The 25813-nt window shown below is 52.0% G+C and overlaps 2 protein-coding genes across 10 annotated transcripts in view; one reads left to right on the top strand and one right to left on the bottom strand.

The window, feature by feature from the left end:
- The first annotated feature begins 1230 nt into the window (after positions 1–1230).
- SYNM (synemin) lies at positions 1231–19478 on the top strand. The gene is made up of 5 exons (XM_081124620.1): positions 1231–2096; positions 5103–5227; positions 11656–11726; positions 12588–15238; positions 16145–19478. Exons 1-5 carry the CDS (start codon positions 1287–1289, stop codon positions 16430–16432), a joined length of 3945 nt encoding a protein of 1314 aa, XP_080980746.1. The 5' UTR covers positions 1231–1286; the 3' UTR covers positions 16433–19478.
- Positions 19479–20502: 1024 nt separating this feature from the next.
- TTC23 (tetratricopeptide repeat domain 23) overlaps positions 20503–25813 on the bottom strand; it is a 37890-nt gene continuing 32579 nt past the window's right edge. For 5 of the 9 annotated variants that reach the window (XM_081124610.1, XM_081124613.1, XM_081124609.1 and 2 more), the window contains 2 exons: positions 21807–21889; positions 20503–21070 (listed from right to left, as the gene is read on the bottom strand). In XM_081124610.1, the coding sequence (XP_080980736.1) occupies positions 20956–21070; positions 21807–21889 (198 nt within the window). In that variant the 3' untranslated portion in view covers positions 20503–20955. Of the gene's footprint in view, positions 21071–21806; positions 21890–25485; positions 25609–25813 lie in introns of all 9 variants that reach the window. The other 4 variants (XM_081124608.1, XM_081124612.1, XM_081124607.1 and 1 more) reach the window with 1 other exon arrangement.

The raw sequence follows: 25813 nt of genomic DNA, 5'->3' as shown, positions 1-25813 counted from the left end.
AAGTTCATTAGACTGGCCACCGCAGTCTATGGTTTTAAAGTGTGTGTGTCGGGGGGGACCCTGGGAGGGGAGGGGAGGAGGCTTCTGGGTGCTGGCTGTCATCTATTTATCATCTTAACACCTACGGGCTGTCTGCCTAGATTTCTCGGCATGGTCCCTCATATTGTCAATCCCCTCCCTATCTCCCATTTATCATGGGACACTGGTCTCATTTTAAACAGAAACTCAGCTCTTGTCATTTCTCGTCCTCTCAAAAGCCTTTTTCTCAATCCAGGCAGACACGGTAGCCCCACTGCCTGCCTGTGGCTCGCCGGGCATCTGTCTCCACTAACCCAGGGGCACCCCAACCAAGGGCCAGTTGGGTCTGCTCCTGTGCGCCTTGAAGCCCCTTGCACTGGTTATGTCACTTGCAGCCTGTCATGAAAATAAATGAAACACAAGTGGGCAAAAGAGCTGAGGTGTCTGTGGCCATTCAAGCGGGGCACACTGCTGGAGGAAAAAGACAGCCGCCACTCTAGGTGTCGGGGTGACGGCGACTGTCAAGAAGTTTGGGGACATGGTAGGTGTCCAGGAAAGTTCTGCCCTCAGAGCACGTCACAAGTTCCCAGTCCCCAGGAAAGAAACTGATGTTGGCAAGCGCAGGCTACGACCCTGGCGGGTAGTTTACAGGAGAAGAAATCCGTGGCACTCCAGCAGCCCCGCATCCAAAGTCTCGCCTGTGCGTAAAAACTTGGGCAACTGGGTACGTATTTATGTTTTAAGTTAAAACAGAACATTTCATGCACATTGGCGCGCGTGTGTGTATAATGCAACAGATTATATATGCATATGAGACGTGCATACGTACAATTTTTAAGGATAGAAAATCCTCCCAACTCCAGGGCCTCCAGGACCAGCTCCAGGCCAGACGCAGCCTCTGGCGCGTCCAGTTCGGCCCTTGGGCGCCAGGGCGCTCGGTGCCGGGGTGCGCGCGACGGGGCAGCGACGGGGCAGCGACAGGGAGGCTTCCCCGGCGTCCCTGCCCAGCGAGCGGGCACCGCAGCTGCGACCCGGCGACAGCCGTCGCCCCGGCAGGTGGCGCCGTCCGGCCGCAGTGGCGTCGCCGCGCCGCGCTCTGATTGGCTGGTGGCCTCGGCCCGCGCCCCCTCCCGGGCGCCGCGTCCGCTAAGTGCGGCTGCGCCCCGGCTCCCGCCTCAGTCTGCGGATCAACCGGGCTGCGGCGGCGGACGGGACAAGACCAGGGCGGAGGGGACAGGCGGCCGGCAGCACCCCGCGCACCCGGCACCATGCTCTCCTGGAGGCTGCACACGGGCCCCGAGAAGGCCGAGCTGCAGGAGCTCAACGCCCGGCTCTACGACTATGTGCGCCGGGTGCGGGAGCTGGAGCGCGAAAACCAGCTCCTGGAGGAGGAGCTGCGCGGCGGGCGCGGGCTGGAGGGCCCGGAGGCGGAGACCCAGGCCCGCTGGGCGGAGGAGGCGCGCGTCTTGCGGCAGCAGCTGGACGAGCTGAGCTGGGCCACGGCGCTGGCCGAGGGCGAGCGCGACGCGCTGCGGCGCGAGCTGCGGGAGGTGCAGCTGCTGGCGGAGGAGGCGCGCGCCGCCCGCCGCCGCCTGGACGCCGAGCTGGGGGCGCAGCGGCGGGAGCTGCAGGAGGCGCTGGGCGCGCGCGCCGCCCTCGAGGCGCTGCTGGGCCGGCTGCAGGCCGATCGCCGCGGCCTCGAGGCGGCCCACGAGCGCGACGTGCGGGATCTGCGCGCGCGGGCCGCCGGCCTGACCCTGAGCTACGGCGCCCGCGTCCTCAGCCCCGCCGCGCCCCCGCCGCGCCTGCAGGAGGTGCGCGACAGCTACACGCTGCTGGTGGCCGAGTCGTGGCGGGACACCGTGCAGCTCTACGAGGACGAGGTGCGCGAGCTGGAGGCGGCGCTGAGGCGCGGCCAGGAGAGCCGGCGCCAGGCCGAGGAGGAGAGCCGGCTGTGCGCGCAGGAGGCCGCCGCGCTGCAGCGCCAGGCTCTGGAGCTGGAGCAGCTGCGCGCGATGCTGGAGGACGAGCTGCTGCGGATGCGCGAGGCCTACGAGCTGCAGGCCAGGGAGCGGCAGGTCCGTTTACAGGGACTGTCCCCAGCCCAGCCCAACCCAGCGCGCGCCCTGCAGAGGGCAGGGGAGCGCCAGGGCTCCCCAGATCCGCAGCGCCTTCACCCGGCGTCGCCGATGGGTGGGGTCGGGCCCGAGGGTGCCAGAACTGCGCGGCACCCCTTGCTCTGTCTCAGGGCCGCAGAGTCCCACCATCTCTCCAGCCCAGGAAAAAGGGGCTTGGTCCCTTGGTCCATGGACTCAGTGGGCGAGTGCCAAGTGCCAGGTGCTGGCGGAGAGCTCTGTCCCCATCATTTTGTTAGGTTGTCAACATTTATTTTAATCCTTGGGCGAGGACATGCTTAGGGAGAGGGAAAGGGAGATGAACATCGACTGGTTGCCTTCCTTACACCCGAAACCCAGGTACGTGCCCTTAGCGGAATCCAACCGGCCACCCTTCTGTTGAACACAAGAGGATGTTCTACCCATGGAGCCACTCTGGCCTGAATGGGCATCTTCCTTAGGCCTTGACATGACTGGGCTCTTCCTGGCAAATGACCCAGTCAGCTCCAGGTTGTCTTTCAATTTCCTGTGCTTCCCAGTCCCTAGTGCACATAAAAGCCCCAAGGAGCCGCCCCTCCTTCTCCGACAGGTCCCTGTGCAGGGAGGTTTCTAGGCAGTGTCAGGTCCTTACCAGGAGCCGTTTGGAACGGCAGCCCCTTGGCTCTGGGGCTCCCCTGGGGAAAAACTTGTTTTCCAAAAGCGTTTTTTTTATTTTGCGGGAATGATTTCCCAGCTGGAGGGAGCTGGCTGGGGCTCCCTGTGGCACTGCCTTGTGTGTTCTGGGAGGGGCAGCAACCGTAGTGTAGAAAAGAGCTTAACCAGAGGCCAAGCTGAAGTCCGATCTCTGGGTAGTGTACGAGTGGTGGGAACGCAGGTCCCTGTGGCAGGATGTTATTACAAGTGCAGAGCAATATAAACAGTTGCTATTTCAGAGAGGCAAAGCTCAGGCCTCTGACACCACCGGGGTGACACCTGTGTCTGATTTATTGTCTGTACACCCAGTCCAGTCCTAGGGCTGGCCTTGGTCCTGCCCAGTCTAGGCCAGAATTGGAGATATTCCCAAATCATACTATCAGTAGTTCTCGGGAGGACAGCTTAAAATAACATCCCCATAAATTCAGAAGTATTTTAAGGGAACAGCTTGTAGCTTCGAGTTAAAGATTTGTGATAGAGCGATTCTGCTGTGCAAGTAGATTTTGGAAAATGCTTCTCTGAGGCGTGTCGTGTGGGCTAAATCCTCACCATTCATCTGCTGTCACAGCTCACGTGGCTCATTTCAGACCTTGAAGTTCTGGTTTCGGTGTTTGTTTTCAGCAGTAGAAAGAACCCTTTCCCCTCTCATTAAATCTTAAATGCAACCCCAGCTAGGAAACAGGTAAAAGAAGAATCCGTCCAGCTGGAGGAGAGGTGGGGACTTGGGAAGTGCAGTTAGAATCACCATCAAGCCCTTGTTTGACAATTTAAATTCCCTCGAGCTCTAACACTGACGCGTCCAGCGATGTGACCGTGGCATTTGCAAAGCTCTTCCTATTATGTCTCGGTGACTTGCTCGGCAAGGAGCTGCTCGAGTTTGGTTGAGGGACAGAGAATTCTTTGGACACTAACAGCAGCGTGCTTACCCCGGTGAGGACCAGCATTTCATCATCAGTTGTGATGCTGCCTAAAAGTCCTCTAAATGGCAATAGAAAGGTGACTCTCTGCCCAGCGTTGGTCACGTTAGGCAAAGCTCCCTCTGCCTGGGTTAGAATTAGCAGGTTATCTCTCAGGCCCCCGCGCCTCGGGCCTGGCCTCGGGTTTGAAACCTTGTGGCAAAGTACAGCCCGAGTCTAAAGCTTTATTCCATCAGCGGGATGGGTTACAATTTCTCTGGAGAGTGTTGGGAGCCAATAAGTCTTATGATCCTGCTTCCGAAAGTCAACTCATTTCCCTTTTACAGTTTTGGAAGAGTTGACTCCCATGGAAATGTGGTCGGAACAGTACTTTAACCCCAACACGGTGTGATTTTCTTCTTTGTATTTTGGGGGGTACAGATCTCTTCTGCACCCTCTGGCGGGAGAGCATCTTTGCACATACCCCTTTGGAGTGGCTAAGGGACTTTGACCTGTTTAGGAAGCTTAAGGTTGGAGAATCGAGTGCATCTGATATTTTTTTCTAAGCACTGTAACAGTACTTGAACTTCTTTGAAAAGAACAAATTACAGTGGAGTGTCAGGTTTGAATATTTAGGTTGTGTTTCCTATAGTAGGAGGGGGTGATGTATTTCTGTTCCGCACTCTCACCTTGTAGCCGAGTTTATACTGGTCAGTGGCGAGCTGTGTGACTGGCACGTGGAGGGCATTTTTCTGGAGGCGGGACGGGATGCACAGGCCCAGGGAGAGACATGGACAGATGTGATTAACCAGAGTAAGGGCTTTAATAAATAAAAAGATTTATTTCCGGGTCTGAATTTTGACATTTATACCCAGAATATATTCCTGTCTCATTGATGTAGCTTTTCTCCCCACATGATTTTAAAGTAGCTTTTCTACGTGAAACAAATAGCCCTGTATCAGCTCACCTGCTTATTTTGGGGGGAATTATGAGTTGGGGGAAATTCTCTTTCAAATCGGATTGATTTCTGTTGTAAATATTGTTAAAGCCCTACTTTCTGGTCTTGACTTATTTTCAATAGCACCTGAGTTGAGCTGTTTTCTGTATTGACAGACTGGAGATGTTTTAATAAACTCTTAAGCATTCATTATTAGTAATATAAACAGAGAAGCCAGCATCCTATTAAAATCTTCCATATGCAATAATAAAAAACCTTTCTCTGTGGAATACATGCGGCTTTTAAAACTCATCCTTGCAATGGCTGCATCTTTAACTAACCTGGAGGGTTTCCATCTCCATCTGTGTCCTGAACTGTTGGGACCTCAAGTTCGACCCGGCAAAGCTCCAGCCCCCTGATCTAAAAACCCTCTGTTGTTTTTAGAGTGCGATTGCCTGCCTGGAAGACGAGAAGGCAGCCCTCACCTTGGCCATGGCCGACCGGCTGCGGGACTATCAGGAGCTCGTGCAGGTGAAGACCAGCCTCAGCCTGGAGGTGGCAACCTATCGGTAAGGATGGGCCCCAGGCAGCTCCAGGCTTTGTCCTAGCGGCGGAGAAGGGGCTGTTTCCCAACCAGCCCGACAGAACTCCAGGGCCCAGCTCTCAGGCTCTACCGGGTCACGTGCCTGTCCCTGGTTAGGGGACAAAGTGCTGTAGAGCTTGGACAGGGTCAGCCTCCCATGAGTCACAGACACTGAGGCTGGGGTGGGAGGTCCCCCAAACCTGGCACCATTCTAGAGCAGATGCTGGGCCGGCCAAGAATACCCATCGGGTAATACCCGATGCCAGGCAAGTCTTTCCCTTACAGGGGCAGTGGGCTCTGCCTGTTTCCTTTCTGTGATCATTTTCTGGGTTGGCAATAAGGAGACTCTGATTTTGTGCTTTGTCTCTGGGATTTTGAGCCCTTTCCTGCCTTGCTATGTCCTGCCCCTCAGTTCTCTGTCGTGAAAACTCAGAGGGCACAGGTGGGCATCTTGCCTGGGAGGCCAGGGCCTTACGTTTTTGGTTAGTGCTCACATCCCTACCAGCTTAGCTTCTCCCAAGAGCACCAGTCCTGTCGGCAGGGACAGCGCGTACTGGCATTTCCCTAACCCAATTTGGGATGGACTGGGCCACCTCCTAGGAATGTAGGAGGCATCAGTGCTTTCCGGGAAACGAGTGATTGATTGCACAGTACGTCTTTCTGAAGCCCAAGATTGCACGGAGCAAAGAAGGAGCCTGGCCCAGGAGCCTGCCCACTGCAGACACCAGCCTCAGTGGTGAGAACTGCTGCAGGCTTCCCGTCTCCCAGGGCTCAGGATCCATAAGACTTACAGGCGGTTAAATATAACCCATTTCCTCATTCAGGCCAGCAGCCTGGTGTTTTTGCCACTGATGAGTGTGTCCTGTAGATAAGCCCTCGTCATCTCTTACGTGACTCCCAGTATTTTGAGCTGATGCCCCAAATTCTGATGACTGGCATGAACACTCATGTTTGTGTTAGTGCCCTTTTGGGCTTCATTGGATCTGTGCACACCTTGACCCACCGTCTTTGAGGAAGTTGACCTTCCTTGCACACCCTGCCTTCCTGAGGGGGGCAGGGACAGTCAGCCCCTTGGGGACACAGTGCAGGGGCCTGTGCAGTGTGACTTCTCTCCAGCCCTGTCCATAGAGGCAGAGGGTGGCTGCTGCTGTGTCTGGCATTGCTTCCCTCTTAGACTGATGTCATGTGGATTTGTCCCAGTTTCCTCTGCGGTGGCCGCTCCCCCAGCACTGCTTAGTTGATGTCATATGTAAGGGCTGTGGCCCTTTAAAGCTCAAAGCGTGTTCTGGTCCAGCTGGATTTGTCAGCTATGCTGAGGCCAGCTCTCGAGTGTCGTGAATACTTCCGAACCCAGATATCTGGCCCTTCCTGGTAACCTTCACAGCGAAGAGGAAACGTTAACGTAAAATAAAATCATACCATTTATAATTCATGATTATAGACTTATAGTTCATAAGTAAATTAAGAAAGCAAACCTCAGAGTCTAAGACTTGAGGATTTTAGCAAACCTAGTTAGCCAGTTGGTGGCCCAGGAAGCCCCTGGTGCCTCACCTGGCCAGGAATGTGACAGTGGGGTGGATGTGTCTATGGGCAGGTGCAGGGAGGCTCCAGGAGGTCCTTGCCATTGTTGGATACTCAGGTGATAATCTGACCCGGGGCACGGATGCTGCAAACTCTCTGTCAACATTAAAAAGAGGCTTTGTTTTTTTTATTTTGGGGGATAAAGGATAGAACAGTTGTTCTCAGTGTCACCTGACAAACTGGAACACAGGGCCAGATGACTTCAAAAGAAAATTTTCGAAGGGACTCTTGCCTGGCCAGATAAGAAAATGGAGTGCAGAGACTTACTGCCTGGGGTCCCTAAGGCGAAAGTCCTTTTAAAAGGTGAGGTTGGAAACAACAGCATTAAAAAATGTTCTTTGTGCTCTGGCTGGTGGCTCAGTTGGTTGGAGCGTTTTCCCGTACGGCAGAAGGTTGCCGGTTCGATTCCCAATCAGGGCACATATCTAGGTAGCGGGTTCCATCGCCAGTTGGGGGCGTGTGTGGGAGGCAACTGATCGACGTTTCTCTCTCACATCAATGTTTCTCTGTCTCTCTCTTCCTTCCTTTCTTTTTTTTTAATTTTTTTTTTTTTAAATATATCTTTATTGATTTCAGAGAGAGGAAAGGAGAGAGAGAGAGCTGGAAACATCAATGATGAGAGAGTCATTGATCGGCTGCAGCCCGCAACCCGGGCATGTGCCCTGACCGGGACTCAAACCCCAATCGCCTGGATCCTAGGTCGACACTTAACCGCTGAGCCACAGCCGGCTGGGCTTCCTTCCTTTCTCTCTAAAATCAATTTTTAAATTTTTTTAAAAAAAGCTCATTGTTTGTCTGTGCAGGGGGAGGACATTCGAGCTCCCTGCTTTCTCCTTCTGACAGCAGTGAGGAAAATACCGTCTCTAGGTATAAACTTCTAACAAGGCAATCAGGTCACTCCTAACATTTGTAATTTCGCCATTTTAATGATATTTCTGGTTGCTCCATTCTTTTTTAAGGCACCTGTCCTTTTCATGTGTCCAAAGACAGACCTTTCTTTGAGGTTTCTTAAGGTCTTGGGAGAAACACGTTTTTTTAAAAATTAAATTCTGCTTTTTCGAGAGCTCAGTGGTAACACTGGGACAAACTCAGTTATTAGGTGAAAGATTTGAAGTTAAAGTGTTGTGTTGAGGCTGGATAATGAGTAGGATCAGCCCAAACATTTGGCTGCGAGCCTTCCCCACATTGTTGTGTAAATGAATGAACCCTCAGCTAACCAGAATCTCTTCCCTTCTAGAAGGACTTCAGCTAATTGGGAACCAGCTTTTGTCTGAGGTCAGCGAAGGCGATGTTGATGATAATAGTGAATGTTAACGGAGCACTTATTCTGTGACAGCCATTGTCAGAACTTTCCAACTACCTAATTATACCCAAACCTGTGTCTGCCCCCTATTTCAGAAATGGGGAAACTGAGTCATGCAGGGTTTGAGTGGCTTTGGCCAAGATAGCAGGACTAGGCAATGGCAGGCCCAGCATTTAAATCCAGGCTGCCCAATTCCAGTGGTTTCCCCATTAACAGCTGTGTCGTGTTTTATTGGTGATCTTGGTCTCTGTCAATCATTTGACTTTTTTTTTTCCAGTCTCTAGAATTGGTGGACTTTCTATGTGATTTCATACTGAGCATGGAGGGAATGACCAGACAGGCATGGCACCGTGTCCTTACTCATAGCTTTCACATGACGCCGGTGCTTTGGGACAGTCCCTTTCTGGGGGGTGGGGATGCTCCTCCTGTGAATGGAGTTCTGCCCAGTCCCAAGCCTGAGGTCCCACTCTCTCTGGAACTTGGAGGCCAGGGAAGCAGGTCTGAGGCCCCTTCTCCCAGCTCCCTACTCCTTTCCTCCCTCGGCTCCCACCTGCCTTTAGTGAGCCAGAAGTACCAAGTGAACCGTGGACCCCAGGACCACAGCAGGCCCCCCCCACTGGCATCACTTCGGGAAACATCCTCTGGCCGTCCCCCTTCCCTCACCCTTGTTCTTGTCACTCGGGGGTGCGCAGTGGGGCAGCATTGTGCCCACAGTGTGGAGTAACAGCGGACATGCCCTGCAATTCGGTTACGATAATCCATCCCCGACGGGTGGGCTGTTAGGGCCTGCAGCCTGGCCAGAGGCCACATTGTCACTTCCTTCCGCTCTATGGATTTGTCACGACTCCTTAATGAGGCTGCAGACTTGGTTTCCCCCACATGTGTTCGTTCATTTTCCGGCTTAGGTGGCTGCCCACCTGTGGAGCCGCCTGAAACGTTCACGAATAGCCAGTGAGTCAGGGGGTTGGCATCTCACAGTCCCCAGGGCCTGGAGGCTGCTTTCCCTGCCTCAAAATAACCGGAGAAAGCTCTGCCCACTTCTTAAAGCTGTATGAGTCTCTTCCTTAAAAATGGCCCTTTGAGAGGTTTTGAGGAATCGTGTATTTCTGGCCTATTATCAGTGGGTTGTTTATGCCTGTGCCATTCGTCTTGTGAGCTGCGATGGAGGAGGGCAGGGCTCGGTGTGTGTCATGAGGACTGTGTGCCAATTAAGGAGCCTGGAAAGGCCCTGGTGGGTGCTCAGGTGCAGAAGGTGACACCTGCCTGTGTCAGCCATCGACTGGGGGATGCAGATGTGGAACTGAGCCCTCCCCCAGTAGGAGAACCCTGTAGGGGCGTTTTGATTTAAATCACCAAAAGATGCTGAGTTGGCTTTCTTTTACATGGTCTGGAGGGGCTGCCTGCAGGATTTGTTCTTTCTAACATTTGTAGGAAATAACACCGTCTCTGGCCTCGCAGAGGAGGGGTGAGCACTCAGGCTGCCTGGGCTCCACCTCTCTCTCTCTACCAGTGAGCCATGTGCCTTTGGCCAAGACACTGTCCCTGGGTCCCAGTCTTTTCACCGGGATGCTCTTCACAGGCCATGCGCGTGGGGCTCCCTGGAGGATGTCATGGGTGACAGACAGGAGGGTTCCAGAGGGTTTGGTGCTCAGTCTGAGCCAGGCTGGTACAGGCCTGGGTCCTGGATCCGCATCTGAGCACACAAGCCCACGGGGGACTGGCACTCCCTCCTGGGTACCACAGCCCCCTGCTCAGGGTTCTGAGCTCAGTAGAAGTTTGGTGATGGTTCAGATTTTCCCTGAAACAAAACAAAACAAAACGATTCCGTTTTAGGGGTGAGGGAAGATATTTCTCCCCCAAGAGATCTTCTTTATCCTGAACATCTCTCCACATACACCTGTCACTGATCTGTCCTCTGACCTGTACTCCCCAACCCTTTCAGTCTTGACTTGGGCAGCTCCAGCGACAAGCCCGGTGGTACCTGAGGCTTCCTGCTGAGCAGGCCGAGGCCAGGTCTGAACTAGCACGTGGTCTTCTTGCCGAGCCCCACCCTGGCCCTCAGCTGTAGGTGCCACCTCTATGTGGCTGGAATCCTCGGGCGCCCACCCTCAGAGTCTCACTTTTACCCTGAACACTCCTCTGATTCTATACAGAACTCAGAATTTTCTCGGCAATGGGAGCTATTTGTGTTCCTGGAACCTGAAATGCATGGTCATGAGGGTGTGGGATTAATGGGCTGGTGTCCTGTTTCCTGGCTTTCCCCCTGAGCGGCATGGCTGGGGCTCTGGGCGCGGTCCCAGGCTTCTGGCGTCTACACACGTGTGCACGTCCGTCACCGTGTCCGTGGCAAACCCATCCGCACACACCTTGAGTAGAATCCATCTCACCATCGTCTTTGCTATTTTTATCAGAAGCGGTTCTCCTTTGCTTTCCCCCACCACGGGGTTCCCACATCTGTGGGAGTCGCCACCTTTGAGTCAGTGGGCGTGGGACTTGGTGCCAGTTGCCCGGAGCGCTGAGCCCCTGCCCGGCCCTGGCGTCCCTCCTCTGTTTCCGTGCCCAGCTCTCAGTGGCAACAGCAGCATTTCCAAGCAGGCCCTGCTGCTGGCTGCCCTTTGCCATATACAGTATATTTCTTGGAAGTGAAGCCAGTGACTTCACACGTTGCTCTAGCAACTGGGCAACTGTTGTGCCCGCAGCAGCCAGCATCCTGGGGGCTCTGTGAGCGAGGGATATCCCGGCGCTAACCCGGCCCCAGCACGTTTAGTCGGCCCAAAGCGGACATGTCCACTGTCTGCTCAGGGCCCTGACTTGTAGACACAAAACACAACCTAATGAAGATGCTGCAGTTTTAGACTCTTGGAGCTCGACATGGCCAAACAAACCCCCTAAACGAGTGCTTTTCACGTTTAATTGCAGGAGAAAACAGGATGCTTCTCTGGATGCAGTGAGGGCCCTAGCGTGGGCCTGGGAGGGGGCTTGTCCGCAATGCTTTCTTTCCCTCTCCTACCTGCCTCCCTTTTTTAAGTTTCCAGGATGTCCCCATGGAAACCACAGATGCAGTGGTTGCCTGTTTTCAAGCACATGTCCGTCCTTGCTCTGTTCCTGGTCAGCCCCTGACCCCAGACCCAGAAAGATCTCAGTGGGGATTTTAATTGTTTGGGGTTCTCCAGCCTAGGGTGACGTGCCACGCACGGGCCCCTCCTCTCTTCTTCGAGAAGCCAGACCCCTTACCTTCCCTCCTGGGCCCACATCTCTCTGTCTCCTCCTTCTGGCCCTGGGTTTGGAAGGGCTTTCTAGAAGAGCTGGGCTTTCCAGTAGTTCTAAAACCCTAGACCCTTGTTTTGTTCACCCAGTTGGATGGATGCTCTACCACCCAGGTCTGCGTCCCTGTGGTGCAGCATCTCCAGACCCGAGTCCTCAAACACAGGACACTGGGACATCGACCAAGGACTCCACACTGTGGCTTACAGGGGCACTTCTCTTTATTTCCTAATGAGTTTTTTGTGTTTTAAAAAATATTTCCATAGAGCCTTATTGGAAGGAGAAAGCAACCCAGAGATATTGATCCTCAGCAAGCGCATTGAGAACCTGCCACAAGGTAAATCTAAGAAAAGCTAATAATTTGAATTCAAGATGCTTTCTGCCCGAACAGGTTCAGTCTGAGGATAAACAGCAAAGCGTTTATCTGGAAGAGCTGGGGCTAGATGTGATTTTTCAGATAACAGACATTCACCCCTCTCTTAAGTACCAAATAGATTTTATTCAGTGGGCCAAGTTTAAATGAGAATGTGTGGGAAAGTGAGCAATAAACTCATTTGTTCACGTAGCCAGTATTTGGGGCCATTTCCTGCCCAACGTGGTGTTGCTGACTGGTTGGCTTCCTGCTCTGACATTTTCTCAAATGAGAATTTTGTAAAAAATAGAAGAAATCAGGAAGCTTAAAAAAAAGTTATTCTTCAATCCTTGTTGAGCCAACATGAAACTCAGTGATATACAAGCGCATATGACGTGGCGGAGGTAATTCCATTTAGTGTGTGGTGATTGTGTGCTTTGTAATCCCGAAGCTCTTCTCTGCTGTGACACGTACGACTGAGCTCAACCACGTAGAAATGAATGATTCCAGATCATCATAATCTTGTGAAATTTCAGCCACAAAAAACAAGCACCCCCGACCTCTGTGGCACATGCATCGTGCTTTATAATCTCACGCTTGATGTACTTGTTAAGACAGATGCGTATTTTAACGGCGGTAACTGAAGTGTTGTGCTGAAGCATTTGTAGTGCTGTATTCTGTTGTAACGGGATAATTTGGAGATTGAAAATACCTTATTTATAATGACCATTCTGTGGTGATAGTATGTATTTAGTACACTGGGATGGGATTGACCTGCGGGGATGCTTTTAAGATGAAAAAAGGTAACGATGACTCTCATTTTAATGAGCTGTTCCATTCCTACAGCGCTCAGAAACACATCCCATCAATATACCAAGTCGGTGTTACAGAGGGAGAATGAAAGGAATCTGTTTCCAAGGCACAAGCCACCTCCGGGGAGCTTCCGTCGCAGCTGGGCACAGCCCGTGTCGCAGAGACGCTTCCTGGGCCCCGGCTATCCTTCCATCGCCACCGCCCGGCGGGAGACCTCTTACGAAAAAGCTGCCCACAGTCAAGCCAGCTACAGAACTTTCTCTCCAATGTACGGGCTTTCGAGAAAGACAGAGGTTCAAGTGCAGACATTCCCCAGTAAACCAAGAACGGAAGGAACCAAGGCTGGTTTAGCCAGAGAGGCCACCCTTGCCCAGGAGTCATACCGAGGACGCGGAGACAGTGTGCCAGCAGGTGCTTCTGAAGGCGTCTGGTCAAACGAGAGGACCGTTGTTTGGGGAAAGAAAACAGAAGCGCCAGCCACGAGGGAGCAGGAGAGAGACAGGCCAAGAACGGTCCAAATAAAGCGAGAGGAGAAGATGTTCGATTCTAAGGAGAGGGCTTCCGAGGAGAGAAACCTGCGGTGGGAAGAGCTGACCAAGTTAGATAAAGAGGCGAGGGAGAGAGCGAGCGAGCACAGGAGGGACAGGGCGCAGGGGAGGGAGTCGCTGAAGGAGAAGAGTCCGAGAGGAAGAGAGATTCCGATCAGCCTGGAAGTGTCCCGGGACAGCAGAGGAGAGGGGACCCAGAAAGGGGTCCACACTCCCCCAAAAGACACGGGCGGTGGGCCAGGTGGAGGGGCGGACACGAGAGAGACGAGGCTCAGGTTGGACAAGGCAGACACTAGAGAGATGAGGTTCAGGGTGGACACCGGTGACACGGCAGACACTAGAGAGACGAGACTCAGGTTGGACACCGGTGACACGGCAGACACTAGAGAAATGAGGTTCAGGTTGGACACTGGTGACACGGCAGACACTAGAGAGACGAGACTCAGGTTGGACACCGGTGACACGTCAGACACTAGAGAAATGAGGTTCAGGTTGGACACCGGCCACACGGCAGACACTAGAGAGACGAGACTCAGGTTGGACACCGGCGACACGGCAGGCTCTCTGAAGGGCGATCCCGTGACGGAGACCATAGCGGAAAGCATCGTGTCCAGTGTCCTGAAGCGGTTTACGCAGTCCCCCGACTCAGAAGCGGCTGCAGGTTCCTTTCCGGACACGAAAGTCACTTATGTGGGCAGGAAGGAGCTTCCCGGGGACAAGAGGACAAAGACTGAGATCGTGGTGGAGTCGAAGCTGACCGAGGAGATCGATGTGACAGACAAAGCCGGCCTGGACTACCTTTTGAACAGGGACATGAAGGACACGGTGGAGCTGAAAGGAAAATCCACGGAGCAGATGATAGGGGACATCATCAACCTGGGCCTGAAGGGAAGGGAGGGGAGAGCGAAGGTGGTCAACGTGGAGATCGTCGAGGAGCCGGTGACCTACGTGGGGGGCGGGAAGGCTGAGTTTTCCACCCCGTTCCGAGTGGAGGAGATGGACGACGTGTCTCCGGGCTCCAAGGGGCTTGGCGATGAGGGAGGTGACAGGGAAACGGGGGTCACGTTCTCCTTGGGCCGACGTGAGGAGGCCAAGCTGCCCCTGGAGAGCGTAACTCATGTGGAGGAAGTGACGGAGGCAGGTGACTGGGAGGGCGAGCAGAGTTACTTTGTGTCGACACCCGATGAGTTCCCCGAGCACGACATCGGGCAGGACACGGGGCAGGACAGGGAGGAGGGCTCGGTGTATGGGCAAATCCACATCGAGGAGGAGTCCACCATCAGGTACTCCTGGCAAGATGAAATTGTGCCGGCGTCTCGGAGAAGGTCGGCGAGGGACAGCGCCTCGGGGGAGAGGGTCGTGGAGCCACCAGATGTTCCAGAACCTCCTCTGGAGGGGGACTTGGGTTCTCCGCACTGGATAGAGGAAACCAGAAGTGGCGAGTTGCACACCGAAGCCACAGTCACTGACAAGGAGATTAAAATACCGCTCGAGTTCCACACGTCCATCAACAGGGACTTCAGGGAGCCCAGGCACCAGCTGGCGGAGGTGATCGGGCAGCTGGAGGAGAGCCTCCCGCAGCGGGTGAGAGAGGAGCTGTCTGCCCTCACCGAGGAGGGCCAGGGCGCGCAGGGCCACCTGTCGGTGGACGTGAAGAAGGTCCAGGCCTCCGGCAGGGGCGCCATGACCTTGGTCGCCGAAGTCAACCTCTCGCGGACCGTGGATACCGATCAGTTAGACCTGGAGGAGCTGAGCAGAGATGAAGCCGGAGACATAGAGAAGGCCGTGGAGTCGGTGGTGCGGGATAGTTTGGCCAAGCGGCACAGCCCGAGGCCCGGGAGCCCTGACGGGGACACTGGAGCCCCGGCGGCCAGCTATGGCTTCAAGCGCTGGGCCACCCAGGAACTGTACAGCGCCTCCAGTGGGGACGATGACACCGGCTGGGCCTCCCACAGCACAGAGAGGGTCACTACGCGGGGTCCGGTGTCAGCCACCGTGGAGGTCACCAGCCCGAGGGGCTTTGCCCAGTCACATGTGCTAGAGGACGTCAGCCAGTCTGTAAGACACATTAAAATAGACCCCACTGGGATTTGGAGGACTGAGCGGGTCCCCCCCGAAGGACCCTCTGCAGGAGAGGTAAGTGGGGACGGCAGCCTGAGCCGGGCAGCCAGCTCGGGGTGACCCAGCTGGCCTGTGAGGCACTTTACATTAGGTCCTGATCAAAGTCAAGTGTCCAAAGAAACCTCCCAAGGGCCCGTCCCTGCCTGTGGGGAGGCGGGGGGTGCAGAAGAGTCTGGCCCCCCAGGACTCTCCGCAGATCCCGACAGATCAGGGAGCCACAGTGTTTGGCTCCAAACAGTTTCCTGCTCAAAGGGAAAGTTTTCAGGACCCCATTTCTGGGGTGAGGGTGAGGGGTTGGTGATTATTTCCAAACAGAAGAATTGGTGGGTACCCAGACTTCCGTGAAGCACCTTCAGTTAGGCCTTAGAGAGGGGCTCAGTGAGCAAGTCCCTGTCACAGTCCCCCTTTCAGCCACTATGGAGTTGGGTGTGAGAGCAGCTTCTGAGCACAGCAGAGAGTGGCCAGGGAAGGGCACATCCAGCAGGCATGTCACAGTCAGTGCTCAGGGGCTTCGTTACCACCAAGCAGATCATTCCCCGGCCTGGGGAATTTAGCGACTCAGAAGGCAGTGCCTGTGGAGAGGGCTGAGCAGACAGGACCCAGACCACTGGTAGCTACACTGCGAGTAGGAGAGTCCGGATGACTGAGAAGAGCCCCTTCTGAGGGGTCGTTTCCGAATCTCTCCAGGATGCTAGTGGGGGAGACACATCAGGGGCAGAAGTGACAGTGGGCACGAGCAGATCCTTCAGGCACATTCGACTGGGTCTTGCAGAAACCCAAACCTCTGAACGTGCTGTCTTCCGTGGGCCCGTTTCCGAAACACCGGCCCTCGCTGGTTCTGTGGACCCCCCTGAGCGGGGCGAGCCAGCAGACATCAGAACACGGGTGCTGGGGCCCAAAGAAACTTCGTTTACCTTTCAGATGGATGAGAGCCGTATAAAGGCGACCCTCAGCCGGACCCAAGAGGCCAGGGTCCTGTTCCCCGCAGGGACCGAAGCAGACGCTCATAGTGGTACCTGGAGGGATGCCTGCCGCGGGAAGGACCAGGCAGCGGGTGCGAGCTCCCAGGACCCCGAGCAGGCTGCGTTTGATAAGACGGTGCAGCTGCAGAGGATGGTGGACCAGAGGTCAGTGATATCCGACGAGAAGAGAGTGGCTGTCCTCTACCTAGACAACCAGGGGGAGGACAATGACGAACACTGGTTTTGATAACTATTTTGTTTTAAATGGTATCTGATTTCGTAAAATACCAACACTCAAAGGCCTTTACTTACTTTAAGGGGAGGGGAGGCCCACTCTTGACTCAAACCTCCCTCTCCTTTTTAATTTCTCCAAAGAGCGCTCCAGGCAACGCCAACTTACTTTACAACCTATAAAGGTGTCGAATTAATTTGTGCCTTAAAAGGCGTTGGAATTTTACTTTCCAGTTGGGACTTTTACAGGAATACCATTTATCTTTTTAGTCTTAAAAGTTCCCTTTTGTGGAGTTTTCGCTCCGAGAGACGGTTTTCCCCAGTTTGCACAGAAATGCCTCGCATCTGTTTGAAACTCTACCTTTAGCTTAAGATGCCTACATGGTAACCAGGTGAAAGTTACATATTAAAGAGTACATTTTATTTGCATGTGCCCAGAAATAGTAAACTAACCTTGTAAGGGAAAAAAAAAAATCACTACATGTTTCTCTTTCTGAAGTCTTTTAAAAAAGAAATCGTAGGAAATAAGCAGATCGCTTACTTTAAAAGAAATCTGAATGATTTCATCTTTAGGAAAAAGTTTCTTGTTATAGAGTTAAATGCACTGTAAGGCTTGAATGGATTGCTTCCTATGTGCAGAACTTTAAAAAATAGAGCATTTTATTTATGGAGAGGCTCCAGGCCGTTGTGGAGTTTCAGATCAACACTGGTGCTGTAGGCGCACGTTCCTAGGACTTCGCCCCAGACCCGTGTGCAGGGGGAGCGACTATTATGAACTGCTCACAGTACCATTTCTTTATGTGGCACTATGTCTAAATATTCTTTTATTGTTCTGACCTAAGTTCTGGAGTTGCTACCTCTTACCAGGGGATGCTTGGAAGTCTCTGCACGTCAGCTTTCAGCACCTAAACATTTCATTTCCCCAGTGGGAGGCAGACCCTGAAGACAATAAAGAGAGTGTTGATGTTAGACTGTCGCAGGGCTGTGAGCAGTTACATTGGAAGCCCAGGCGGACGGTGCCCGCCAAAGGAGCCCTTCTCCGCCCACCGCTAAGGGGTGGAGGTGGCTCTGAGCTCAGGGAGTTAGAGATGGAAAATGACACCCGACATGGCAGTTTTTGCACTTTCAACAGAAGTCATTGCAGTTGGGGGGTTTTGTCCAAGAAAGCGTATAATACATTAACTAGAATAAGATGTTTTGGGGAAGGAATTGGGTGCCCCTCCCATCACCCAGCACTGAAATACCCATGGGGGATGGCACAGGCCCCGTGCTCATCCACGGAACGGGGACCGGCGGATCTGTATCACTGAGTTTAAGACATAGAATGTGTGCTCTGGTGGATCCATTTTATTTTGCACAAGGGGATTGCTTTGAAAGCTTCTATCTTTAAAGGTGTAGCATCACGTTAAAACTCGTATCTCTGACAGCACAGCAGTATTTTAATCCAAATTAGTTTCTTTCATATCACGTTGTCTAGACTATGCTTCTTCTAACACAGTGTCATAGGCCTGTCTGCAGTGCACAGAGGAACAGTGACGGGGGTCACGTCCCCTCAGGTAGGTTACGGTCCTCAGACCCGAGATGCACGTCTCAGCTCCCAGAAACGGCTCCAGCAAGAAGTTTAGGGAGAGTTTGTTTTTTTCATGGATAACTGGAGGAGGAATGGAGCGCAGGCTTTGGGGTGATCTAGTTGAAAAACACTATGAATCGGGACTAGGAAGAAAGTAGATTCGAATGGCACGTTTAAACCTTTGTTATCTGCCAAACGAGCTAGTGATTGTCACCAACTGGAGGGAGGCGAGGACTTTGCAAATGAAGACTTCTCCTCTCTCACACAGTCGAGGATGGGCTGGTTTTCTGTTAGCCGTGATTGGTGATGGTATTTGTATAAGTGGTTTATTGGTGAGAATTTGGTCAGGGGGAAAGCCTACTGTGCTGATGGCTGGACAGACCGATGATGGGGAGTCGATTATGTGAGTCTGAGTGGCTCCGTTTGATGTCACTGTCACAGCTCATGACTTTGTACATGGGTGGTAACATGCACAGGCTATTAATACTGGGATTCACTTATATTTGGAAAATAAATCTCTTAGATCTTCATTCCTGTCTCCATGTTGGAATGAGTATCTTTGAGAAGTATCCTGTCAAGAGTAGTTACCGATATGGAATCGTGAGCTGTCGATGGTTGCCAGATCTCCAGGTCACTCAGCACTGTGACAGGTCACCCCACGGTTTTGTGTCCTTCAAAACCTGTCACTCTGGAGACAATAAAAACCAACACTGTGGTTGGATGGAGTGAGGACACAGTCTTTCCCTATTTATTGTTGTTCAGACATAACCGTGTCCGTGAGATGTTTTTTACCTTCCCACTTGTTGTTTCCATATTGTTTGTTCAATGTATATGTAGAATGGGATCCTCTAAAAGGCTAACCTTGCTAACCGCCTGCTCCCTGCAAAGGGAAATGTCACAAGGATGTGTAAAAATAAAAATCTAAGGAAAAAACCCCTCGCATTGTCCCTAAAGAGAATGAATGTTCTCCGCAGGTGTGTGTGTTTTCTATCTAAACTCTAATGAAAACACCTACGTGTTTACATGTATGTTTTCCATGACAGCATGGACTCGCTGGGGAGAATCTGTATGAAAAATTCCAGTTGTTTAATTCCCTGCCCAAACCAGAACTTGATACTGTTAGCACCGAACTAGAAAGCATGGCAGGCGGATTATAAACCAACTGGCTTGTATTCAAGTACGACTGGACAGTTTGTGGTAAGAATGTCACCGTCACAGCCAGGAAGGCTGGTGCCAGTAGGATGACGGACTGACCATCCATCTTGGCCAGGATGGAGGGGTCTCCTCGGAAGCGGGACTATCAGAGCTAAAACCAGGACAGTCCTGGGCACACCAAGATGGCTGGTTACCTTACACACAAATTGGACTGGTTAGTTAATCCTGGCTGTTTCTTAGCTTGAAAAAGCTGTGGTAGTTTGAGACAAAGGAATAGTTTGAGACCCTTACCTGTTTGTAACCTTTCACAAAATAAAGTCCATAAGTAGCAACTGTCTTCCTCTCCTGTTGGAATGAACACATTTAATAGATGGGAGATATTTGGTAGAATATCCCAAAGTTCATTCTTTGCCAGCGTGGCAGCTAAATTTTTCATAATGGGTGTTAGTTTCTGTGATGCCAAGATACTATCCTCCAAGAAATACAGAAAGAAAGGAAAAAGTAACATCAGAACTGACTTGATGAGAACTGACTTTTCCCCCCAATAACCCTTAGTCTGTTCAGGCTGTTGAAACACCACAGATGGGGAGACTTAACAGCATTTACCTATTTACCTCTCGCAGTTCTGGAGGGGGGGGTCCAAGACCAAGGTGCTGATGGATTGGGCTCTTGGTCGAGGAGGCGGCTCCCTTCCTGGTTTGCAGACAGCCACCTTCTTGCTGTGTCCTCACATGGCAGAGGGAGAGACCATCTCTCTCCTGTCTCTTCTTATAAGGGTGCTAATCCCGTTCACGGGGTTCCAAACTCATGTGCCAATTACTTCCCAAAGACCCACCTCCAAACACCATGACACTGGGGATTAGGGCTTCAACATACGAATTTTGGAGGGACAAACATTCAGTCCTTGGCAGACTCCAGCGTGGTATGTATTTGAGTTCCTATCCCAACCATGCACTTCAGAACCCACGCCTTCAACTAGATGAGGCACTTGGTGAGCTGTGACCATGTCTCCCACCTTCTTGGCACATGGCCTTCGTTCCATAGGCCCGTCTGGGAGGGGCAGGTCTGAGCAGGGGTGGCCCGTGTGGTCTCTGTTATACACCTGAGGAGGACAAGGGACCCTGCCTCTCTCCACCCTGCCACATGGACCTTTCCTGTTTCCCCCATCTATTCTTGAGGTGGCCTCTTGCACAAATGGAGCCACAGTAGTTTGGGGTTCCCTCCCGGGCTGTGGCATGGAAGAGTACCTATGCCGCACCCTGCTGCAATCTTAGCACCAGCCTGCAGCCTGGGTGACGGTCTGGGAAAGGGGTGGGGGGGAGGGGAGAAGGAACAGCACTGCCCACACACACCAACCCTAGCACCTTCAAGTCTCCTTTTATTAGCATTTTATTGGCAATCTCTATTACCTTCCTATAAGAAAGAGCTTTTTCCAGAATTGAATTGCTCCAAGTCTGACTCCAGACCTGTGCAAAGGGCCGTATATGCACAGTGAGGCGTTGAGTCTATTTTCCTAAACGGGAAGTTTTAAACTTTTCAAGAGAACCTTTTCAGCCATAGTAGTGCAGATGGGCAAAAGTTTTTGTTGGCAAGAAGAACCACTTAGGTGGTAAAAAGGAAAATGCTTTCTGGAAGCACCGGATCCCCCAGCGAGGTGGTCACCCACTGTCAGCATGTGTCCCAGGAGGTGTGTGGTGGCACAGAGCCAGCCTTGACAATCTGCACAGTGACTTATGAGTTCCACCTTCCAGTTGGAGACACGTTTACCCAGCACCTGGGTCTAACCAAAGCTGTCTTTGGGGTGCGGCACGGTCTCAGTCCACTGCGTGGGGCCTGGCCCTCCCCAGCATGGTGTGCTGGGCCACGCCGGTGCAGAAGGCCGGTCTAGCTTTTGGGGCCGGCCTCAGCTTCATGGCCATCTCAGGGGCCCTGCGAACAAGCAGAGGGTGGTAAGTGCGCGCCCCTCACATCTCCGCCCAGTGTTCTCGCTGAGCTGAGACAGTCAACCCTGGGCTGGCTCAGAGAGCAGAAAAAGGACAGAAAGGTTGGGCTGGAGGCCTCAGTGGCTCATTTTCCTAGTGTTAAGGGGCGTGGGAGTACAGAAAAGCACCCCCCTGCTGGCCGTGTCTGAATCGGGCACTTCCACTAGTGTGGACATGGCAGTCAGCCTGCGGGGCTCTCTGGGAACGCAGGCTCTGTGAGGTGGGGCACCTCCACAGCAGAGTTGAGGCCTCTGCTCAGCACTAAAAAAGATGTGGGTGAAGTCAGAGGGCTCTAGGGCTCCCATCCCGACAGGCACCCTGAGAGGACAGGGAAGCCCAAGGCAGGTTCCAGCAGGCCGAGGCACTGCTCGGTGCCATCGGTGCCATCGGTGCCATCGTCCCTCAGCATGACAAGGTGACCTGCAGCGGTTGGTGTGCAGGAGGTGGCATCCCAGCTCATGTCCCTGACATTATTCAAGAGCTAATTCCTTCTCACTATCCGGGCAAGGAAGATATTTTACAACTGGGTTCTCTAAGGAGCTGGCCTGGCATCGTGTATGAGTAATGGGAAGTCAGTCTTTCCATGGATGGTTCCCCAGCACCCACGGAACCGGCTTCCTCAGGTTCTGAATGGCAGAGAAATGAGGTGTTCAGGGAAACAGTGGGAGGAGAATCCAACTCACTTGGACAGGACGTCCAGGGCCTGCTGGGTGGCCAGTGTCCTCTTGTCCTGTGGTCCGTATAGGAGGGTCTGAATCTGAAGACACTGCAGAACACCAAGCAGTAATCATGAGTGTGTGAAAATGTCACTGAGAGCATTTTGCAGGCATACAAGGCTCCCTAGAATGGGAGAAAGAGTACTCAGTCACAGGACCCTGCTGTGACAATCAGACCTTCAATATGAATGCCAGGGACAGTCCAACCTTCAACATGAACGCTAGGGACAGTCTGACCTCCAACATGAATGCCAGAGACAGTCTGACCTTCAGCATGAATGCGAGGGACAGTCTGACCTTCAATATGAATGCTAGGGACAGTCTGACCTTAAACATGAACACTAGGGACAGTCTGCCCTTCAGCATGAATGCCAGAGACAGTCTGACCTTCAACATGAATGCCAGGGACAGTCTGACCTTCAATATGAATGCTAGAGACAGTCTGACCTTCAACATGAATGCCAGGGACAGTCTGACCTTCAACATGAATGCCAGGGACAGTCTGACCTTCAACATGAATGCCAGGGACAGCCTGACCTTCCATTTGGATGCTCTGAGGGATCCCAGAAACAAATGTACAATTTTAGCACTATTTTATAGAACTCTCTGTGACAACTTGTATGCAAAAATATGTTTGAAAGTAACATTTTAAAAAATAAAGGCAAGAACATTGATATTCATTAGAGGATGGTGTCTCGTTTCTATTTTTGAATGACCCCTTGCTACAGCCCAGACAAGTTTTTTTTCTTTAAATAGTTTTGTTTTTGTAAACAAATTTTATTTCATATGGGCTTTCTGTAATCATTACTACAGCAACCCTGTAGGAATTTATTTATTCCAGAGTGAAATAGATTCTGCGTCATCCGGGGCCTGGTTCCTCCCTTCTGCGTATTATCCAGCCATTTGCCTGCTTATACCTGGCCAGGGCAAACTCGAGGGAAAGATACAGATTCAATCTGTGCCCCAAGTGGCCAAAATAATTTTGAAGAACGAAGTGGAGGCGATTGCTTTGCTGTCAACACCTTTATGAAACTATAGTAATTAAGACAGTGCAGTTTTCATCCAGGGATAGACAGACCAATGGGACGTGGCAGAGAGCCTGACACGTGATAGATGTCAGAAGACAAGTCACCTTGAAGGGTCAGCGAGGAAGTGCTGAACTGGTCAATGAATGGAGCTGGAAGGAAATGGACCCCTGCCCCATACCAAGCACAAAAATGAATCCCAGGCTGATTGAAGAGGTACCTATGAAATGCGAAACTTGGAACTCTGAGACGAAAATATTGGAGACGACCTTTATGGAGAAGTATTTCTGGATAATATCTGGACAAACCAAAAGTTTTGATGAAATTTAACTACATTAAAACTCAAAACATCTGTGCACCAAAATTCACCTTAAGCAATGTATACAAAGACCAAGCAGACTGGGAGAAAATAGTGTCCCAAGCTGAGAAAGGATTAGCATTCAGAATATATAAAGAACTACCGTAAGGTAATGAGACAAACTAACACACCTCCCTATGGAAAAACAATCACAAGATATAAAAGGAGTATTCAGAGATGTTGAAAATAGAAGAGCTAATAAACATGCTTAATCTCACAAGTAACTAAAACTTCTAGAAGGTTGCCCTTCACCTACCGAATTGCAAAACGTGTAGCGCGATCATGGTAAGACTAAGCTTTGTCAAAGATATAAATGAGCGAGAACTCTTGGATAGACTGATAGTGAGGAGAGCGATTTAGTAATTTTACTAATGGGCAAGTAAACTGTCATATGCATGTGGACTGCATACCATGCACATTTGGGGGGGGGTGTCCATGTAGATGAATCTCATGATTATAGATAGGAAAAAGCAAACTGCAGATGATTGCAAATTATATATAAATAATATGTGCACACTTTATATATGGCTTACATGACACTTTAAAAACAGGTAAAAGAAAACCATAGTAAAATAAAGTGTGGAAACAATATCGAGTTGAGAGCAGTTATGTGGTATGGGGTGGGGAGGGCTACAGCGGGGACCTGTCGCTGAGTTACTGACGCGCTCCCGAGAAGGAGAAGGCAGCTGATAGTATTACACAGTCGCACCACCCCTATCTGATCTGGATCACTTGCACTGGGGCGTTACGTTAGGACGGAGAGCGGATCACGGTTGGATAAAATGACCCCCTGCAATAGTCAGTCCAGAGAGAGGTGAGCCCCGTCTCCCTCCTAGCTCCTCCACCCCAATCAAGACTCTTTATTTTCCTGGAATTAATAGATTTTTTTAAAAAGGCTACTTATCCTCACTAAGCAGATTTGCTCAAAAGTCGTGCTGGTGTGAGGAGAGATGCTAAGGGGTGTCAACTAGGAGAGAGAAACACTCCCAGCCCTGGTGTAATCCCTGTATGACGACAGAGCCCAGGGAGGCCATACCAGACGCCAAGACAGGAAAAAACGGTTCATCCATGCACTGAAACAGTCTTCCAGATGCCTTCCTCCAAAAGCAAAATAGCCTGTTACTGACTTTTACTAGAAAATGTTTTCCATAGCTGCATATTTACCTAAGTTGGGTTTTTCATTGTTCTGCTGCTCTCAGCTAAATTTGCTTAAGCATTTTGCATGAAGTCAGCATTTCGATTCTTTTGTTTAAAGACCTACACAATTGAGGGAGACAAAGTTGGAACCTACTGGGAGCCAGGCAGTGCAAACATCTCTCTGCGCTAAGGAAAGAAGTCCCAAACCTCGACAGTAGAACATCTTCCACCAGATTAAAGGAATTCTGTGCTTTCCAGATTCTTCCAAGGAAGCCCATGTACCCCTGTTTGAAACCAGCCTCCAAAGGGAATTTCTCACTTTTCTTTAAGTGGACAAAACTCTGAAATTCTGAGTATCCAAGTGAATCTTAGGGAGTCATTACTTCAGTAACAAACTTGGAGGAACTGAAAGGACAAACCATGACAAAACCCATCAAACAGCACTTTCCTACAGAAGCATGGGCTGGACGTTCCCGAGCCCTGGGGAGCCAGTCTTGTCCCGGCTGGAGCCACATCTGTCACAACCACTCATATCTGCAGCAGGTGCCTGCTGAGCACCTGCAACACTCCAACCCCGCACCCACTTCAGTGCACAGGTGCGGGCCTGCCTCCCAGGGGGCTTCCCATGTAGCCGGTGGCCAGATACTTAGAAATATGCGAATAAACATGTCCTAACAGCTCCTACCAAGAGCTATGGAGAGAAAAGAAGAACTTGGAGCCGTGAAAGAACAAAATGGGGGTGTTGGTGTAGAGGGTACTTGGGTCAGTGAAGGCTGAAATTCGAGTTGAGACCCACTCAACTCGAGGATGGGGAGGGGAGTCAGCCAGGGGAGGAGCACCGGGCTGGGGGAGGTGCTGCTGGGGTCCCAGGCAGGGGCACGCCTGCATCTCTCTCTCACACACGTGCACACAACCACACAACCACCCTGACACACACACCTGCAGCTCCCTTACCTGGAGGGCCACTAATTCTGAGCTCCGAGGCCTGCACAGGAGGGTAGGGCGGGAACAGGGTCCCAGGGACAAGGAGGGACGTGGGGAATGCGCGAGAAAGGGTGGGAGGCCCAGGCGCTGCCACTCAGAGCTGCTCTCCGAGTGCCTGCTGGTGCCACTCCCCACTCCTCACCTCTGAGATGCCAAGAGCCGTGGGTTCTCTATCCTCATCGGCATCCCTTGACTCCCCCACGACCTTGCTCCATCCCCTGGCCACTGTCATGGAGCAAGCTACCACCGTCTTTCTCCAGGACAACTGCAACACAAATGTTCAGAGAACAGATACATCAGCAGGACTCGCTGTGCAGGGGACTCCGGCCGCGTACCCGTGTAGAGGGTACGGCTGCCTTTTAAAATGGGCGGCGAGCTTTATGTCTAAAAGCCGACCTGCCTATTTCTGAGCCAGACAGAGGAAGAGAGGCGGCCCTCTCAGAGCTAAGCCTCCGAGCTGCCTTTTTTGG

Source organism: Miniopterus schreibersii (genome assembly GCF_964146895.1).
Source record: "Miniopterus schreibersii genome assembly, chromosome: 22".
Classification (NCBI taxonomy): Eukaryota; Metazoa; Chordata; class Mammalia; order Chiroptera; family Miniopteridae; genus Miniopterus; species Miniopterus schreibersii.
Note: the sequence above shows the minus strand (reverse complement) of the source record. Positions and strands in the feature narration are given on the sequence as shown.

Excerpts from the sequence above, each read along its gene's own strand:
- SYNM (XM_081124620.1), top strand. The coding sequence starts at position 1,287 with ATGCTCTCCTGGAGGCTGCACACGGGCCCCGAGAAGGCCGAGCTGCAG. Across the intron at positions 5,228-11,655 it reads CTGGAGGTGGCAACCTATCG|AGCCTTATTGGAAGGAGAAA; the intron begins GTAAGGATGGGC and ends ATATTTCCATAG. Across the intron at positions 11,727-12,587 it reads CATTGAGAACCTGCCACAAG|CGCTCAGAAACACATCCCAT; the intron begins GTAAATCTAAGA and ends CCATTCCTACAG.